Source organism: Ptychodera flava, chromosome 16, assembly GCF_041260155.1.
Source record: "Ptychodera flava strain L36383 chromosome 16, AS_Pfla_20210202, whole genome shotgun sequence".
NCBI lineage: Eukaryota > Metazoa > Hemichordata > Enteropneusta > Ptychoderidae > Ptychodera > Ptychodera flava.
In genome coordinates this window covers 1481098-1502494 of record NC_091943.1, presented here as the reverse complement: position 1 = coordinate 1502494, position 21397 = coordinate 1481098, and the positions used below count along the sequence as shown (strand labels likewise).

Here is a 21397-nt window from a genome sequence, read left to right as displayed (position 1 = left end):
TAGGTTTAAAACTTTAAAATTGTTTGATGTGTAGAATACCATTACCTTTGGTCTGTTCCACTTTAATACAGTGCTGTGGAGTAGAAGTCTGTTCCTCACTTCAACTTGCTCAGCTGTTAAAGCTCAGAAAATGCCTTTGGGCTGTCTCTGATAACACCAACCTGTTTGTTTACAAAAAACATCAAAAGTGATTTAGTTTGTGTGTGTGTCTTGGCTGTCAAATTTGATTCAGTGTAAACAGTGTTCAGTTTTGTAATGTATAAGTTGAAATATAGGAGATAAGGAGTCTGTGTATGCTAAATCACTCAATTTGTAAACGTCAGTGCAGTCTGGAAAAGAACAAGTAGGTTCTTGAATCCATGAAGCACTTCCAGTGTATTAACCCTTTGAGAGCCAAAGTCAACTTCTGTCGCCTTTATAAAATCATTAAAAATGTACTCAAGTCAATTTTTTTTCAGATTCTTGCCAAAATTTTCATGAAAACCTGTAGCCAATGAAATGTGATGTCCAAAATAATAAAAAAAATTACAGAAAAATTCTTAAAAATTGTTAAAATGTTGCACTCAAATTTTGGTGGGAAAAATTTCAGCACTTAGTTAATTACATGATTGCTGCCTCTAACACAAATTGTAAGTTCTTGGCACCTTGCCGGGGTTTGTCTGAAACCTTCCATCCTTTTCCCCTATCTAAAGATGCATTTTTTGTAATTTCTCTATCGTATAATACCTTTTCAATATCAACAATCATAATGTCGATAAAGCTTATATTCACTCTAGTATGGAATATAAATCCAGCTCTCACTGTATGCTAAATAGTTCAGTTTGTGAAGGCAACTGTTGAACCAATATGTTGTAAACTACAGGCTTTCTGCAGCGACAGTATGATTTCTGCATAGCATTGTGGAGCGGAAATGAAGTTCTGGATCGTGAGAGTCAGATATATTTCTGGTATATACAAGAAATTGCACAATAGTATTCCCATATCCTTCCTGTCTCGAAGTATGTTACATCCATTACCTCGTGCGTATAGTAAATTTCAGGGGTCTGACTAATAGAACTGAAATCTCAAAGAAATCAAAATTTGACATAGTTAAAACCTGCAGACAGCTATATTTGTACCCACAAGACAGAATCCAAACATTGCAAATGCTGAACTGCTCTATTCAAGAGCCTACACTTAGCAAGGCCAAAAGTGTCTAGAAATTATTAAGTCTTTCCTCTGGCAATAATATTTTTATGTAACTGTGAACAAATGTGTTAAGAACTTTACTGCTGTCTGTAACAGTATCCAGTACACCATTTCATGCAGGGATAAAAGAACAGTTTGCTACCCAGCCCACAACAAAAATAAATTAAGTCACCCTGTCCTTAAAATGACTGGAACATTTTAAAGTGTACCTGAAATGACCAAAAGTTTACTTTAACTTGTTACAGTTATCAAAAATCAGTGGACGTCCAGCTGGCCTGAGACTGACGGCAGCCATAAAAACACTCCTCCACAGTGTATCAGTTTTTGTGAACACAGCCACTGATATATTGCTTTTATGTTTCCCTTTGTGATTATTTATTACAGGTGTATTACAGTATACCATGTCTAGTAGAAAAAAATACATATTTAAAAAATATACATGTGATGAATACTGGTTTATTTAAGGCATGAACATGTAGTTGTAAATGTTGAATGTTTGCCTGGTCTGGACAGATACTCAAGTCCATTTTGTGGAAAACTTAAATAATAAAAAAAATGTCAATACTCATGTATCTCCAACATGCCTGCCAAGATAACTATAAATGTATTTTATTTGAAAATCATTCTTTTGAGCCAGAGCTTTTCTCTGCTCCACAAACCTTATATCCAATGGTTTGGGGCCAGCTGTTGCTGTAGAGAGGCCTGTGGTTTACGATGATGCTGGAACTCAGAACTTTTAAGTGTTCACATTTGATGCAACCCTCTATGATTGTTTTTGAAAACAAAAATGTTAGTACTGATGACTTCAAGATTATGTTAAAGAATACTGAAGGTCTTGACATAACCAACTGTCTGAGTATATACAAGTGACTTTTAATAGGCAGTAAAATCTGGGTGCCACTTCCTAGTGGTCGTTCTTATGGTTAATGTTAAAACATCTGGCATAGCAGAGGCTAGACTAGTAGTACAGCAGAACACTCTTTGGAGCCATTTCTTGTATACATGTACAGTTTGAATTACAGGAAAATGTTGCCGGGGGTCAGAACAGTGTCTGATACCTACATGTGTCTCTGTGACATTGCCAATTCTCAAAAAGCCTTGGTCAGACTGTCAACACACTCTACAGTGATTTATTGTAAACAGGTGCATTGATTGCGTGTGTTTTATGCCCTCTTAAACTTACGTGTGCTGTCCTGTCTTGTGATGGTCCGAATAAATTTTCGGGTCATTTGATTTCTTGAATGAAAGTCAGCTCGTTGTTTTGGTCTGGTGGTCACTGAACAAAACAAGGGGAGACAGTTTTATATGTGCTAGAAATGACGGAGTGAATAATCATAATTGCCATGATGAAATTTATTGTATGGAACAGTAGTATAAAAACATACAAGGGAATGTGCAAGAGCAATCAACCAGAGATAAAGAGAGGAACTGGCATCATTAATGCTGGAAGAATGATAATTTGACAAACAGCACTGCTGCGACAAAAGTCATATTCTTCTGAACACACATAGATGCAATTTATAGATACACGGATATCAACCTTCTGGTTTTAAAAGTGATATTCCTGTACTGAATATCACTGGCAGTTTACAGCACAGCGTTATTTTGCCAGTAATTTACTCCTGCATGGTCACACTATCCAGCAGTACAAAACCTGATAAAAAGACCATCACTACATAGTAAAAATCTGATGTAAACAATTCCACATTATTCATGTCGTAAAGTGTTCTTGTCTGTGAACCCTCTGAATATCCTGATGAAATATTTCCTGTTTGGTTATTGAGTTGTAAAATACATGTTGATAGTAAGACTGAATTAACAAATTTTTTTCTACGGTTTTGAATGTCCCTGTCTTTGTAGGTGTTGAATTTTGTGCGACTGTCCATCCAATCCAGAAAAGTCTATCTTGTTAACTTGAATGATGAATCAAGTGGTTCAAAGACACACTTGCTTCCAGTGGATCCAGCACTGAGAGAGATCACAGTGTCTGTCAGTGGTGACAACCCCTCTATCACATTGCGTGATCCAATGGGTAAGTAAATGTGGTGTACAGGCTTTGTGTATACAAAATTGAATAAAACGTAGCCTGATCTGAGTCCTGAAGAAAGCTTTTTGCAAAAAATACTCATACTTTGAAATGGGTTGTGTATCTTAAACTTACTAGCATGACATTCCGGTATAAGTGTTTCACTTTCAATTGAAAACAAAGAATTTTAGGGCAACTTTTCTGTTGCTCTGCACCAAATAAACTTCATCAGAGTACTGTAATCAGAAAGAGTATCTTAGAAATACTTTTGTCAGTTACATAAGGTTAATATTGAAGTATGAACTTTGTCTATCATACGTATTGCTCTCAAATCATTAGTGAGATATAAGAAAACCAGCAATGCTGAAAGTGCAATATAGAACAGAAATTGACATTTTTTGAAAATTTGTTGTCAGAACTATCATGCTGTAACGAACGTGTTAAAGTAACAAGTAGTAATGTTACTTGATAAGTATCCATATACTCTCTTGCAGGTAACATTGTAACAAAAGAGAATGGACTGATGGAATTGTTGGAAATAAACAATGGTTATATAGTGTCCTTGAAGAATCCGAAGCCAGGACTGTGGAGTTTAACAGTGGAAAGTGATTCAACGCACACAGTTAGAGTGACTGGCTTGAGTTTGTTGGACTTTGTGCCAGGATATTCCAGGGAAAGGGTGGAAAGTACCTCCCTGACACGACATAGACCAATTGTTGGTATGTATCACCAATGCTTTGTGAACAACAACATTTGATTTCTGAATACTTTGAGGCAAGTAGTGAATTTCTTGATATTTCCATATCCCAATACATGTAACATGAAAAATTTCTTGAGTTGAAAAGGACACTTCTTAGTTGGTGAATGCCAAATTGGCTTTGGCGGTAGATTTTTTACCACAATTTACTTAGCATTTAGCTGCAACAAGGCAGCTTAAAGTTTCCAAATGTTCTATGCCATCCTTTGTTGAAAGCTAAGCAAACTGCATGTGTGTATTAAAGAGAAAAACTAAATCTGAGTCAAAGTACTGTAACACTTTTCTAGTTCAGTACAATGCAAAGCTTTATATTAGCTATAACTAAATTAAATGTATTTTCCATAATTTTTGTTGTCTTTCTAGAATACAATATGACATTGTCTCTTCAAATCATAAATACCTGTGTTCGACATGTCAGCACAATCTATATGTCGTAATGTCCAATGCTGTTGATGACAACTGAATTTTAATTTTAACTAGAATTCTCAACAATAACATTGCGCATTGCACAAAATTGGTTGTATAAACAAGCCTAATACCCTTTATTTACATCAAGGTTGAAAATAAATAGATGTATTTGTTCAATAGAACAAATACAAAAATCATGAAATCTTACTAATGTTACATCTGGGTGCATCGTCCCTTTAACCCTTTCACCTCTATGGTTTTGCCTGAAACTATAGGTATCTGTGGTGATTGTGGACCTGTTTACAAGGAATATAGGGGTGAACAGGTTAAGTTTGGCAGTCAGTTTACCAAAGTACCTTCAACCCTTGCTGTCCCAAAGCAATCACACAAGGGCACAAGGGAAGTGTTGCTATTGTCACCAGGCCACAGAACTATAGATGCACCCAAATCTAGGCCAGAGCATTGTTGAAATTTAACACTCTCACCCTTTTGTTCCAGTGGATAGGTCAGTCCATACCATCCAAAGCAATGGATCTTGGATCCAAATTTCTAATCAGTATGGTGTTACGATGTCGTGCACGTTACGTCTTTTTTTCAACCATGATAAACCCATTTTTTAACTAATTAAGAGTATAAAGGGATCTCACATGTCATTTACCGCATTCAATCACTGAAACTGGTCCAATTTGTTGACAGGTATCCCCACACACCTGATACTCAATGCCACAGGCTTGGATATACCTGGAGAATTCACCAAAGTGGAGCTTGTTGACTTAAAGGGACAAATCATTCGGGAATTTTCCTTGCAAGTCAATCTATCCAACCCATCCATATACATTGTGCCAAAGTTCCTGCCACCCAATGAATATTTCTTTGTTCGAGTCACTGGATATGATAAGCAGAATTTCAAATTCCTTAGAATGACTTCAGCTGCCGTCAGCCCAGAGGTTCCAAGTAAGTCTCAACATTTTATAACCAAACAATTTATCTCCAGTTATGGCATCAAATCACACATATTTGCTACAACTAAGTGTACCCCAAAACTCTGTTATTGGTGTCATCTGTCACCAATAATCATGATTGTACAAATTCTGCACAATGGAGAGTGCAAAATGATAATTTACATTTCTTATTGTACTTTAGAAAATGCTAAAATGTATATTTCTTATGGTGCATTGCATCGGATAACTCAATGTTTTTCTTTACAACGTAATTTTTACTTGTAATCAGATAATTGAATACAGTAGTAAGCATTAATGGAAAGTTGTCATATATTAAAATATCTCATACATTGTCAAGGAAGTACATACATGCACCTACCCAAAATTTGAAGCTATGTGAGAGGTCAGAAATTGATAGTCTGCGCCCCCAATCTGCGCTAGCGCATTTCAATCTGCGCTATCAATCTGCGCTCCCATTCTGCGCTATCAATCTGCGCTCCCATTCTGCGCTCTCGAACTCTCAGGGTACAGATCATGTAGTGATTAGAATTCAAAGAATATCCAGGTAAAAGGGACAACATATTACATTATTGTTTTGAAAACTTGTATTTTTGTCCATTACTTTTTCCCGAAAGACTTTGCTCAAACTGTCTATAGTTAACTTAGTGGTAGATGGTTTGTTGCGTTATAAGCTTATGTTTCCGCACAGTAGGTCAACCTAATGTCCCCAATAAAAGTGCATTGGTGAATGGAAGTGTTTTCACTGGCTATCAACTTCTTTTTCTCACTAAAATGTGCTTTACCTCATTCAAAAAAGATCGGGCTGAACAGTTTCCGAGTTGGCCGAATCGGCACAACATCTTGCTCAGACACGCGAAGACCGAATTTGACTGTCGTGTCTGTTTTCAAAAATATCTTCGCACGGACGTACGCATGAACTGTGTTCAGAAAGGTAGAACACTGCGGGACTAAACTGTGGTCACTGAAAAGCTAGAATTGTCATTGTGAAACAAAAAACTAATAAATTAAATGTCATCGTTGACGTGTCATTATGTTGAAAATCTAGTTCCAAAATGACTAATAAGTCACCAAAGTATCGGGAAAGTCAACTGCACAACCTAACCGATCGGGTATTTCCACATGAAGGAGCGACTTTGCACAATTTTTAAATATTGGTTATTTACTGTCCACTATCGAAGTTTGACGTCCCATATATTTCTGTTATAGATAGATACATATTTCTGTTATAGATAACAGACTTGGAATATATGTTGAGTCCTATGTCAATACTAGACGTCACCACAACCAGGTACCTTGTATGTGGGCACGCTGGGTCTGCGTAATCGTTCATTATCCGATTTTTATCGGCGATGTTGGGACTCTAATACCGAGACTACAACTGTCAAATCGCTGGTAATTTTATCCGATAAATATCAGAGATTTCACCCATGAATAGATCTGGCTCAACCCGGCGTTGTCAGTCTAACTCTAACTTTGATACAAGCACTGTACGAAAAGTCACATTTGTCATATGCTTTACCTGCATGGGTGATACGAGACTTGTCAGAACGCAGGTAAGTATATCCAATGTAGGTGCTACCGAAGATATTAACACCTCATTGATCTGGTTCAGCCTGACGTCGTCAGTCTGATTTTATTTACAATACTAGACAATACTAAAGACTTGTCAAATCACGGGTAAATATCCGATATATTGGAGATTTCCCCTCTCCTCATATCTGACTTAACAATCCTAATTTCCTGAAAATATCCGATATCACATAAAAGTGCAATGTCGCTGTATCCTAGTGTCTACTGTCTATACCATTGATCATGACGTCGTGCCTTGTAAGATATGATTCTAGGTTTCGATGGATTAAAGCATATACTGCTGCATATGCGGCTTTGTTTGACCAGGAAACATGACGAGATACGACAGTTCTAAATTACTCTAAGACTTCTGTTTTTAGCTCCATGGTATTACGAATCATCGTCTTTCCACAGTTTGTGGAGGACAGTGTCAAAAGTTATGACAGAGGGACCGTGATACAAAGCGTAAAAGTTCTTAGAAACTCATGTCGATGCGATGTGCAATGATGACCAGATGCTTTTACAGACCCAGCAAGCTAAAGAACTAAATTCGGGACTATCTCTATCAGTTTTAGGTTACTGATCTTCAGAGCAACAAGCGTTCGTAGCCAAATAAAGAACGTCAAAAAATGTTGGGATAGACGTTAGTCGACGTAAGTCTTCTCGTGAATGTCCTTGAACCAGAACCGCGACCTTTATTTTTGATGCGTTGCGTTGTGAAAGGATTCATATTACACGTATCGAAATATACATATTCACGTGACTGAACTAGTTTTGTGGTTGGTACAATTTAGCTATTCGAGGTTTTTGGGGTCAAAGATAAGCATTACGTAAATGATTCCATTTTGTGGAGATGGTGAAACATCGCCTGCTGTACGTTCTGTTCTGAATAAAACCGCCGGTTTCCATGGTGACCATGCAATGTCTGGGCTGTTGCCCGATTTTCCCATCGGGTTTCTAATACATGTAGTAACTGACTCTCTTGCTCCATTGCTAGTATTGTTGAAAAAGGGGATCAGATGTACGAATGTACGAATCTCTCTTTTATAAAATCCTTCTTGACAAAGACTATACCAGCTGTTTTCTTGTATGTACGTTTCACTTTGCAAACGGGCTCGAAAATTAAAAGCTAAACACTCAGGGTGTAAAACATTTTACTGGGCACTCTACCAGCGGTAGCAAAGACAAATTACACGGCGTCCTTGTATGATTGACTCGTTACGTCGTGCGCACTGTTGACAGTACAGTGGTCATGACTTTCTCTACCGCGAGTTCCACATATTGTCCATTTATATGTAATATTTCACGCAGGAACCTGTCTGAAGGGGCTTCGCTACACTACAGCGAGATTTTTCCAATCATAACTTAGTCAAAGGAGGTCTTTTTAAACCTCCATGTTTGTATCCACTTGCGCTTCCGTAGGCCATCCTACAAACTTCTTCAATCAATGTCGCAAGGTTGCTGCAGTGGCTGGTAGCAAGCCCTGCCACTCCCTTTTACTACATGTACTTGATCATTTCTCAACCTTTTTATATAAGAAAGAAAATTCATCGAATGTCTTCTTCATAGCCCTAAGGATCCATGAGACTATAACTGTATGTCGCGCTTGATTCGGAATTGCATTCGATCTTACAACCAGTCTTCCTGACAGTCGGTATGGTGTACAAGTGTCGGTATGGTGTACAAAAATACAAATCTATTTCAACACTAAACCATGCCATGTCTTATTATTTTGCGGGCAGCTATATCGCGGCAGTGTCACAATGCCACCGTAATGACTTAAATCAAAACATTCATGGATCGAGAGCGCAGAATGGGAGCGCAGATTGATAGCGCAGAATGGGAGCGCAGATCAATAGCGCAGATTGAAATGCGCTAGCGCAGATTGGGGGCGCAGACTGTCGATTTCTGATCCCCACATACCTGAAAATGTGAAGATAATGTTTTCATCGGCTTTGTGTGTGCATCACATTTTAATGTCCAGCCTGTAAAGTCAACATATTCAGGGTATAGCTTTGAATTTTATTTGTTGGCCGTTATTCTTTTAATGATGACATCCCCAGTGCTTATTAACAACATTGATTTTCACCTTGATAGAAATATAATGTAGATAGATATATGAGAGAGAGAGAGAGAGAGAGAGAGAGAGAGAGAGAGAGAGAGAGAGAGAGAGAGAGAGAGAGAGAGAGAGAGAGAGCGATCAAGTGACTGTGGCCTATCACAAAAACTTTACTAGAAATATATAAAGGTTTATTCTCTCACATTCTCAATCATGACTTTTAGTCATGGCAACCATGTGTTTCAGTAATCCAATGCTATGCGTGTTAGACATTGTTTTTGTATTTTATTTCAGCGAGACCAGATGTAAAGATGGCCGACCATACATCTGGTTATTATGGTGAAGTGGCAACAATCACATGCCATGTGGACAGTTTAGTGCCATTCACTGTACAGTGGACAAAAAATGGTCAGGACATTGCTCCTCTGCTCCACTTCGCGTAAGTATCACAACCAGCTTTACCCATTCACCACAGTGGTTTGATCCAAAGTCACAGTTTTCAATGGTGAGTGTTGACCTCATTACAGGGAATTGGGGTGAACAAGTAAACAAGTTGAAAGACCTCTGTTGTGAAGTAGAGAAACTTTTTTGTTGATGGTTATAAAAAGGGATCTTTCAGTCTTGTGTGTTGTACCAAAAAGTCTTCCAATCCCATAATTCTCTGTTTATGGAAGCCCATGTCTTTTGATGGAAAGTGAACATTGAGTGATGTGTTTACATGCATTGTGAAAGGTAGACTACAAAGAAGGGATGCCAGGATGTTATAGAGAGGGACACCTCATTTTGCCCTCAAAAAGAATGGATCAATTATGCCACCTCCACCCTCCCACCCCCTTTCGGTGTAGAAAGATATAGCTGTAATTATTCACGTTACCGAGGCTGGTTTAATGGTTCTGTGTTTGGTGATCATTTCTCTTTGCAACTCATCTATTGTGATTCAGTGGTTGCAAGTACTGGAAAAGATCTCAATAAATGGTGTATTATTGCTCTGAAATCAATGCAGGAATACTATAGAAGATGATATAGAATTTCCAGAGAGCTGTTGTATAATCCTCTATGATTCTATATCACTACACATCTTCTTCCGGGGAGTGTTTCTATCATTTTGCAATTGAGTCCTATTTTATTATCCTGTATTTGGAAACTGATTTAAGACATCTTTTAATTTTCAGAGATACTCAAGCTGTGACTTATAACATCAATGATGCGAATGAATATTCTGAAGGTCACTATACATGTACAGCAGCCAACTCTGCCGGTGAGGGAAGGGCAACTACATTCCTTGATGTTACTGGTATGTATACATTATCAGTTATCTCTGTGTGAGTTCAGTTGAGTTGGACATTTTTGCATTATCGATGACAACATGGGTGTCAGGTGATGTAAATAGAGTGAAGCAGCAGCCCTGAGTGGACTTGTAACGTTAATCATCCCTTATCGATTATTAAACATCATGAAACATCAGTGTGTTGCCTCCCACGTGATCAAGAACATGACCTGACATATTTACATTACTTGCCAAGTTCTAGTCAGTTAATGCACCCATGTTTTATTGATTTCAAGACGATTGGGGAAATATTTCCATACAGCAAAGTGTCGACCAAAATTGTCCAAACTCAACTCTGTGAATAAAAGTTGAAAGGGCCATGTGCCAAGCAAATCTTTGACTGAGATCCAGTTTGTCTTCAGTTCGTTGCAACATTCCTAGCATGTGTGAGGTAAACAATTATCCTGGCTGATGACACAGAATAGCATTCACCTTATCTGTCAGATTATCATGAAAATGACAGAACCATGACCCCTGGATTGAAACGTCCCAGTGCATCTAAAGAGGAAAATCCAGATTGCTAATAACAGCAGGAATTGTTCTGCCAATCAGGGGTGACCCTAGATTAACTTGTAAACCTTATCTTTTCAGCCAGTTGCCTCTCAAAAGAGTTCAATGACATCTGCAAGCGTTAGAGTCCCACCCTGGAGTGTAATATAAGCCATTGTAGCACCAGGAGTGTGGACATTGACAGGCGTTGTGCATGTTGCTTGTAGCATTTTGAAGCTTTTCTAACAAGGCAACCACACCCAAAGTCATACTGCCTGACCGCCCTGTCCTAACTAACATTCATATCTGCACACATTAGTGTTCTCTGCTGACTACTGTGATTTCATCACTGCTACATTGGTATGGGAAGTATACTTGGAAGAAATCAAAAGAGTAAACAGTTTGGTCTGAAGTCTCTCACATACATGTAGCACTTTGTCCGCTATGCAATGTGGCCCTCTCCTGTCCTGATTTGAGCCATGTGTAGCCCAGCTCAGCGAGCTGTCATGTGACATGGCCAGCCAAGTTTTGCTGTACCTTTGGCTTGGGGCTGGCCTTGTTAGACCGTTGAGGGCACATCAGTGTGTGTAACAGATGAGAAACTATGCAGTGAACCAGAGGCTTTGTGAGAGTTTTAATAGCACTGATCACACAGACTAAATTGTACTCAGGCAACAGCCTACAGGAAACTTTATCTGTAAGAGACAATACCTTGTCTTTCAAAATTCATGGAATAGTAAGCCCTCATAAAAACAGGAACCAGATCATTTCTTGTCACCCTTTCAGGCCCAATGAAATTTTATTGTACCGACAAACCTTTGTTGATTTGAAATTAGATTAGGAAACACAACAAACTCCACTTTCAGCTATGATACAGAAAGATCTGTGCGCTTGGAAACTGAGGGAGGGGTAATAGGATAGGAAATGAGACTTTCGGAAAATTCGTTGGGTAACGGTTCGCCCTCCAAAGCAAAATAGACAGGCCATTGATACAAGACATCTTTGACATATGAAACCTTTTCATATCACATGTAAGGTGTAGGGATTATGCGAAATAATTTCCATAAGTTCCTAAATAGATTCAAAGATTTCAGAAATGTAGCAAACACTGGACACATTGCCAGGCATGCTGTGTTACCAGCTTTCTGATATCCATGCATGATTTAGTCACTGATAACTAGTAAGAGAGAGAGTATATTGCAAGTAGTATAGTGACAGTAAAATGCTAACCTACTACTTCTAAATTGTCAGTGAAAAAGTTGTTTTTGATGACCAAGAAATGCTACAACTACAGGTTTTCAACTGTGTTCATGTAACCAGGTACCCTTTAGCAAGGACCATTGGCGTAAATTTTGAAGTGTAAAGCAGTGTATCCTCCAAGCTACATGCAACTGATTTACTGGAATTCATGCAGCTCTCTTTCTTGAACATACTTATCTGTGGCATGTCTATAGATGTGGCTGCTATGGCAACACATCCACGTTTTTTGCATAAAGATTTCAAGAAATGTTTTTATAAGCATAGACTGCATCAGTGGAAAGTACGACAGGGGTAGCCCCCCCCCCCCCCCCCCCCCCCCCCCCCCCCCCCCCCCCCCCCCCCCCCCCCCCCCCCCCCCCCCCCCCCCCCCCGGCAATACAGTGACTGTATGCCTGAGATGAGAGTGCTTGCTGATGAATCTGCAGAAGAAATGTGAATTCTTTCTTGTTTATTTCTTTGCATGGCAGAACCACCACCTGAGATAATGGCGCCTCAAAATGTAAGTGTATTGCCTGGTGGAAAAGCAATCCTGACTTGCATTGCATTCAGTTCGGTGCAATTCAACATGACTTGGACCAAGCCACGCAGCTTTGTGGCCCTCTCCAGACATCCCAGGGTGACCTTGCTGTCCAATGGTTCAATTGAGGTCAGGGATGCAACACAGGGTGATGGTGGCAAGTACAGATGTACAGCAACCAATGAAGGAGGCGCTACACATAGGGATATATTTCTCCTGATTCAAGGTATGTTCAGACGACTGACAGAACTGTGTCTGTTTATATGGCATATTTTAACTGTAATAATAACAGTGAAAAATAGCACTGAATTCACCGCTACCATAACAACATCATAATTACATTATCAGACATTGTTTCCTTATCAGGTAACACGTACCATGTACACACAAAAAAGACTTCCGTAGGCATCATGACAAAAATACAGTCAGACAGTAGCAAACTAAAACTAAACGGTTTTCACGTTTGCTGATGGGAAAACAATAATTGTATTTCCTCTGATATTATTTCCACTAATTGATGTGCAGAAATGCCAAAGGTGAGTGTCAGTGCCAGGAATATCACATTCAAGTCTGGAGACGTCATTGTGGTATCATGCAGTGCCAGAGGTTTCCCGTCACCAGACCTGGTGTGGACCAAAGACGGCTTCCCCATCGATTCATCGGATCGTGTTGAGATCACAGAAGAAAATGATCTGAGGATTGTGAATGCAATGGCTGAAGATAGCGGAGCCTATGCATGCATTGCAACAAACTCAGCTGGGACTGATGCAAAACATGTTCACATGTCATTTATAGGTAAGAAAATATGCAAATGAGAAGGGATGTGAAATGGTCTTGACAAAAAACACCAAGAGTATACGACGAAGTTTTACTCTTTGTTGTTTCAAAAACTTGGACAAATGTGTTCACAACTGTTTGAAGAATGATAAAATTTGTACAACTTGGACCAAATTTCCAACTTTCAAACAGGGATAAAATTGGCCAATTTCCTCATTTTTTGTTAAAGCGTCCATTAATTCTGAAAAGACTTGACTCAGATAGTTGATAGTTTTCAAATTTTAATTTATTGATAGCTATGGTTGACAATGAAATCATTCAGGTTTGATTAAATAATTGTGAAAATTTTTCATATGGATTTTCAGAGCCAATTTTCCCATTTTTGAACAAAACGTGTTCATTTCTGAAATTGCTTGACTGATAGCTTTGAAATTTGATGTTTTAGTTACTGGGCATAACTCCATTGGTAACTAGTGAAAAAATGGCAAAATTTGCATGTGTAAATGTATGAGGTCAATTTTCTGATTTGTTACCTTCTCTGACATTAATTCTCTGATGGCTGATATAAAATTTGATATACAAAATTTAGTTAAGGTTTTGATCAAATGGGAACAAGGTATTATTGATCATGTTCTACAAAATCATGTCAGGACAGAAAGTCACTGGCTATATCTTCAATAGATGTAAAAAATTTATGAAACTCCCTGTATTTTAAGTTGATATTTTATCTTAGCTGGATTTGAATTTGTAGAAATTGATTTTCTCACCACTACTTTCAACTCTTGGTCCACAGAGGGTCCAAGAGTTGTTATCGCTGAACGCTATGTGCTGGTGAAACAAAGAACAACAGCAACATTACACTGTCCCACAGTGGGTATTCCTCCACCTGTGATCACATGGTACAAGAATGGCTTCGTTGTTCAGGACACAGACCGCACAAATGTCGGACCAGATGGAGATCTAACAATTGCTGATGTCCAAGACAGTGATGCTGGTGAATACACTTGTATTGCAAGGAACGATGCTGGTACAGATAACGGTGCAGTTGCCCTATCTGTTGGCGGTAAGTAATTATGAGTTTTGAGATGCCATGGACTTGTTAAAGGTATACAGTCACCTGTAATCTAAATATGCCCATATATGGTCAAAGGGGCGTTCCTTGGTATTCAAAATGCCAATGTGAGGGGCTTTTTTTAAAAAGCAGCAACCTGTTTAGAATCTGTGATTGGTTAGATTCTCTCTTTCCATGGTAACTTTGGCAAAATTGGAACAGGTGACAGTATACCTTTAAGTTCCAGAAAAAATATTTCGCAATTACATCATATTCTTTCTTGACCATAACACACATATGACAGGGCCCCATGAAAATCTTACTTTTGATCATAATTTTCTCACCAAAATGTTTGGTTTGATTTGTGAATCACGATAATATTCTTGATTTGCATGAAAGACAAAGACCCGTCACTGAATGGGACATAAATGTATTTGAATCACTGTTATGCCATTTATTAATGTTTCAGGCAAAATTTTTTTAACATCAGATTCCTGATGTCAATCATGGCAGATGACCTTACACAATGGCTCACTTTCAATAAAAATTGTCATACTCTGTTCATTTTTAAATTCCAAAGTTGCCATTCAGTTGAAAATAGTTCTGGTTTAGTTTGTTCAAAAGGTGACCGTGTGCCCCACTAACTATGTCATCAAAAAGTTACCAATGAATCCTTTGGGCACATGATATATGGTAAATGAGTTATGTTATTAAAACTTCTTCCCATTAAACAAAACAAATGACACAGTGACAACTCCCAACTCTACATCTTTGTCCTGAATCTTGCATTTCTCTTCCGTTCATTTTTCCAGATGAACCATCCATATTACAAGCACCACTGGATACAAGGGTGGACATCAGTATGAACGTGACTATGCCCTGTGTATCGTACGGATTCCCAGAACCCAAGACTACCTGGTACAAGGTAAATGGTTCCCTTGAAACTAACAGTCGTGTCAAGATCTCAGAAGATGGCAGTCTGTTCATCAGAAGTAAGTCATATTTGTGATTCCAATATCCTTGAACAATATCTATGGTGCAATTTAGTGACTTTTAGCATTAAAGTTTCAACTTTCTTATAACAATACCCTCCATCGCTAGCGTCAGCTGATCAGGTAACTATTTAGCTCTTAGAGTGCTGTAATTTTTCCCTCCAAAATTATAGTGACACATTTTACCAATCTTTATGAATTGTTTTGCAATTCTTTTGAAAATTTTGGAACAGTTGGACAGTATGTATCATAAACTCCAGTTTTCGGTCAAAATTTTTTGGAAAAATCAGAACAAAATGTTTGGACCTGAAAAAAATTGTTAGGGTTATATTTTATAAATGCAACAAAAATTGACTTTTGCGCTTAAAGGGTTAAGCTATGATTTAGAGTTGAATTCATCAATCCTTAATTCTCACATTAGAACTCATTGACATTGATTATTTTCATTGTGATAGTTAAGCTATAACCCCTGACTCAGGCAAATATACATGGGATTTTAGTACATTGCATGACATATAGCTAGAGCCATCAGGCAATAGCTATATAGAGCAAATTTTACCCAAATTGAGTGTTTATGGCAGTGAATGTTGTTTCCTGCATATCATTAGCATCAAAAAGTGGTGAAAGCAGAATCAAATATTGAGTGATTGTCCTCAAACAGAATTTGGCGCCTGGTACTGAACATTCTTGACTAGTAGATACATAGTACATGTACTTGGCTGTAGCAGTGGCAATGACACAGTTGACAAAAAGTGACAATGCTGATTTGAATTAGCGCAAGCCAAATGCTCAAATACAGCACTTTGAAAAGCAATGTTTCAAATGTTTATTCAATTATCTCCATGTATTTTATCGTTTAATTAGTTCTAATACCTATTTTCCAGGTATCTAAAAGCTCTCTGTCTCCGAATTAAGCTTCTATGCTAGTTGAGGGGCCCATTTTTGCATTGGTAAAAGTTTTTTACCAGAGCTTGAGTAAGCTTAAGTCCAATCAGAATGATGTGTTGGCGTGATGGACGTAAAATCTTGACTTTTACCATTTCTCTTTCAATAGACCTTGAACTAGAAGATGAAGGTACCTATGTATGTGTCGTCAGCAATAAGTTTGGAAAGAAAGAGTTTATGGCATATCTCAGAATTACAGGACTTCGTAAGTTAATTTTCTTTACACTATCTGCTGATATCTTCTGTTAAAATATAGTGCCCCAAAGGAGCAAAGTAAGACGTTATGAGAAATGTCATACTTTTCCTTGCTATTTTATCATATGCCACTAACTTTCCAAACTTCTTAAAAAAAATATTCAGGTAAATATAATAATGACCATGTATATTTACATTATTATTGACATCAGCATGAATGTGATGGCATATAGCCCCCATTTTGACACCCTTGTGTGCCAGATACACACAAGAGGGCCAATGTCATCACTCTGTCAGTCTATTGGTATGACAAATCCCACCATGATGGATATTTCTAGTTGTTTGCACATTACTTTTAATTTATGAACATATAAATACAGACAGGAGAACAGGAATGACCAATTGAATAAGGTATTTCATAACTTAGCCGTTCCTTCTCCTTTCCAGTACATCCATTGATTGCCTTGAGCACACCGTATGTTAACACAAACAGAGGCAACACTCTGACCCTAACCTGTGAGATACTGATTGGAAACCCACCACCAACAATATCATGGCTTAAAGACAACGTCCCAGTTGACTTCAACCTCATCAACTTTATGGAACAGGCAGATGATGGAAGTCTAGTCATCAAAGATGTACAGTTGTCTGATGCCGGAGTGTACACATGTTTGGCATCCAACATTGCTGGGGAAAGTAAATTTGACACAAAGGTGTCAGTGAATGGTAAGGACCGGGAGTCTGGTACATTGAATATTGTAGATCCACCTAACTGAAGCATAAAATATTGTAGAACCACCTAACTGAAGCATAAATATTGTAGAACCACCTAATTGAAGCATAAATATTGCAGAACCATCTAACTGAAGCATAAATATTGTAGAACCACCTAACTGAAGCATAAAATATTTTAGAACCACCTAACTGAAGCATAAAATATTGTAGAACCACCTAAATGAAGCATAAATATTGTAGAACCACCTAAATGAAGCATAAATATTGTAGAACCACCTAACTGAAGCATAAAATATTGTAGATCCACCTAACTGAAGCATAAAATATTTTAGAACCACCCAACTGAAACATAAATATTGTAGAACCACCTAACTGAAGCATAAAATATTGTAGATCCACCTAACTGAAGCATAAAATATTGTAGATCCACCTAACTAAGCATAAAATATTGTAGATCCACCTAACTGAAGCATAAAATATTTTAGAACCACCCAACTGAAGCATAAATATTGTAGAACCACCTAACTGAAGCATAAAATATTGTAGATCCACCTAACTGAAACATAAAATATTGTAGAACCACCCAACTGAAGCATAAATATTGTAGAACCACCTAACTGAAGCATAAAATATTGTAGAACCACCTAACTGAAGCATACAAGGCCTTCTAGTGGTTATGCAAATGTCAAATATTTCCACTGTTATGTACCCACTTATCAGACTGGCCAAATCAAGCCAAGGTATACCTTCTAATTTGTATGATATTTTTAGACGTCAGAAAGTACTGTGTATCTTGAGTTCCATAGTGTCCGTTACTTGTGATCTGACAAACAAAGGGAATCAAAGTAGACACAACAAGCTACCAGCATTTATGTTAGGTAATGCATTTCCTCTCTACCTGGCCAGACAAAAGGCTGCCTTGTAACATTTATTGCTCAGACTTAAACTTAGATCTGAAATACTCTGTGAACCATTAGGTGTAATCTACAGATTACACTTTCTGAGTGCAGATATCATTTCAGCTACACTTCTGAAAACAAAAAAGCCCACTGTTCATTTATCTAATCGTCTCAAAACGGACGAACTACGAGCAGACCTACGAGCTCGTACGAGCGAAGTACGAGTGACGTAATGTGCCGTACTTTCAAAGTACGAGTGACGTAATGCAGGTTCCAAAATCGACAAAGTGAGATCGACAAAGTGAGCGTCAAGCTGAGCGTGGAAAAACAAAAACAGCGTCGAACTGAGCGTTGAAAAAAAAAGACAAAATAGGATTCGAAATGAACGTAGAAACATGCCAAACAGAATGTCAAAGTGGGGTTCTGAGTACGGGTGCTAAAATATAGCAAATATGCGAAATAAACACGTAATGACTTGACTGATTTCAGCTTGAATATAGCAAGTACAGGAACGAGTTCAAAACGTCTTTCACGTGGGTAGGCCCTACTACTGACTTTGCAGCACTATATTTATAACACTGTTGACAAAATCTAAACAACAATAAATTGTGGGTTCATCGTAATTTGTATTGCATGCATTAGTGAATTTTCAAAAATGACATTCATAATTGCATATATTTCAACTTGGGTAGCAAGAAAACCGACGACTCTGAGTGACTGGCATTGGGCGTTCGTTCGTGTGCAAACATCGCGTGCAAGTTACAGACGATGGGCGGTACGGATACGGTGGGAGTAGGCAATAATAGCAATAAACAAAACGGCCAGTTTAGCCTACCCACGATATTGTAATACATACGTCATCAACCCTCTGATGTGATTTTCCTCTAATTAACGCCAAATAAATAAATATATTTGTAAAAATACATTATTACGTCGACGCCGACTTCATTGACGTCAACAAATATCGACGTCAGCATTTATACTACGACTGATGCCTGGAACTTATCTACCGAACTGAGTGTAGCTAGGTAAGTTTGGAATGTGATGAGTTGGTTTTGAGTGATGTTTTTTTGTTGTTCAGGAGAGCGAACGAACGAATTGAATATAGAAGTATCGAGCATCGATATCTTGTATGGCTTCTGCAAGTTTCGCGATGACAAACATGAATATTGACCCCACAGTGACCTGACTATACCATTATTCAATAGGCGGGGCCGTATTCTCAACAATACACACCAATAATAGTGTGGTTCCGATAATGTACTTTTTCAAAACTTGAAGTTGAATGCGTGGTCAGAAAATGTTAGTCTTTAAAATCATTGTTGAGTAGAGGTCATTTTCAAATAGACTGTACAATATGAGGTACACACGGGTGCCACAAAAACACCCGCCAACTCATAAAATCCTTCATATTATTCATTGTACACTGTGATTAACATAATGTGGTGATCAGATTATTTCGAGGTCATTAGCTGACTCGCGAGCCACGCAGGTTTTATGTATGTGAAATCATTGCACTTTCGAATTCGAGAAAGTAAAAAAGATTTACAACGGCGGTAGGTTTAAGTGCATTAGAACCAATCGAGGTCGACCGGCGGTCAACAAAATGAGCCAAAACTTATTGTCTCCAGCGGTCTGTCGCCAATCTCATAAACCAAGCCGACGTCAGATATTCTATAGGTGTCAATTATTTGCCTGATTTGCTCTCGTTTTGACTGTTTGAGTTTTCTATACCCGGGTGTTTCGACGGGTTATCACAAAGCAAACGGTAACACCCTTACTATTGTTTTGCGCAGAGTGACACACCAAAACTTGCTGTTTGAAAAGTTTTGACACCTCGTTAACTGATCATTATACGATGAGCTCTGTAATGAGAGTGTTACTTTTGTTTTCACAGCCTTACGTACAGGTATTTCGAACATGTATTGTTCGGAGAGAAACCGTTTCAACCGTCCGATTTCTTTGGCTTTGACATAGGCCTAAACGTAAATATACGTCAGAATCGGGCGCTATTTATTGCTTTGGTCATACTAAATTCTGAAGAGAAACTTTCGATCGTCGGATTTCATTTGATTTTCATTAATACGATATTCGGAAGATAAAGTGTTTTGACTGTCGGATTTCATTCTCGTTAATGTATCTCAGTATCAGGCCTTATTTTATTGCTTTCGGTCGTACTAAATTCAGCCTGAGAAGAGAAACTGTTTCGATGACTTCAGATTGTCATGTTCGGACATTGCAACCTCTTCTTTAGTTCTTCTTTAACAGCTTAATGTTACAATCGACGTCTGCAAAAAAGTCTACCATCGTGGCGTATAATAAGTCAGAGTGTCGCGTCGTCTCCAGTCTTGACCCGTACGTACAGACTCGTCCGAAAGTCAAAGCCTAAAAGTATTCCTCCGCACTGCACTGAACCCGCTCTCACGACCAAAAAAATAATCATACGAAGTTCACACCCGCTCCTACTTCCGAGTTTCGAATATACACAGAAAATGTGTCTAAGCGTTCGTTTGTCGTAAAACCCTTTCACATAAACAAAAATCTTTCATCCATGGAATACAACATAGTCCTAGGCGTATTCATATAAAATTAGGTCAAAAGGCATGTGTGACTTACGTCACTCGTAATATGAAAGTACGAGGCCGTACTTCTGCTCGTACAATGTCAGTTTCGAGACAATTACATACCTCCACTGTTTGAACTCACATTAATTATCATGTTAAAAAATCCAAACTGATGCTGAAACATGTAATAAAAATATCAGTGACCAAACGTATTGATTTATTTGTCCAATGACAGGAGACCACTTGGCGTCCGTTGATTTAGCTAGTGGTCAGCTGCCATAAATCAAATCAATTCCAAAGTTTAGTCTCTGATATGTAATGATTTTCCAGATGTATTTGTAATTTTACACTGCTGTGCTATTGGTGTTTGCATTCTTTGAGGGATATGACAAAACAATAACTATTTCCATATGTATTATGTATTCTTATTCTGGCTAGTGCTCTCACTATTTATAATGTTTCTTCTATTGCTACCAATAACAAGGTTGGAAAGACAGGTTGTCCTAAGTACGTTGATATTTGGGTCCAAATAGAGGGCGCACTTTCATCAGATTAGGGATCATAGTATGTAATATCAGTGCATAAGAAAAATCAACAGTATTTCCACACACAAACAGTTTGGGCAGCTGAAATCTACTCAAGCTATGATTTATTTGGTCCCAGTGTGCAGAATAAGA

General features: G+C 38.2%; 1 protein-coding gene across 1 annotated transcript in view; it reads left to right on the top strand.

Annotated features, from left to right (window-relative positions):
- The window catches only part of LOC139114888 (hemicentin-1-like), a 31516-nt gene that overhangs the window by 6266 nt on the left and 3853 nt on the right, over positions 1–21397 (top strand). Inside the window, exons 4-14 of the mRNA XM_070676818.1 lie at positions 3049–3220; positions 3709–3933; positions 5076–5333; positions 9264–9408; positions 10142–10263; positions 12513–12788; positions 13088–13357; positions 14133–14402; positions 15203–15382; positions 16437–16532; positions 16970–17248. Of these exons, the coding sequence (XP_070532919.1) occupies positions 3049–3220; positions 3709–3933; positions 5076–5333; positions 9264–9408; positions 10142–10263; positions 12513–12788; positions 13088–13357; positions 14133–14402; positions 15203–15382; positions 16437–16532; positions 16970–17248 (2293 nt within the window). The remainder of the gene's footprint in view (positions 1–3048; positions 3221–3708; positions 3934–5075; positions 5334–9263; positions 9409–10141; positions 10264–12512; positions 12789–13087; positions 13358–14132; positions 14403–15202; positions 15383–16436; positions 16533–16969; positions 17249–21397) is intronic.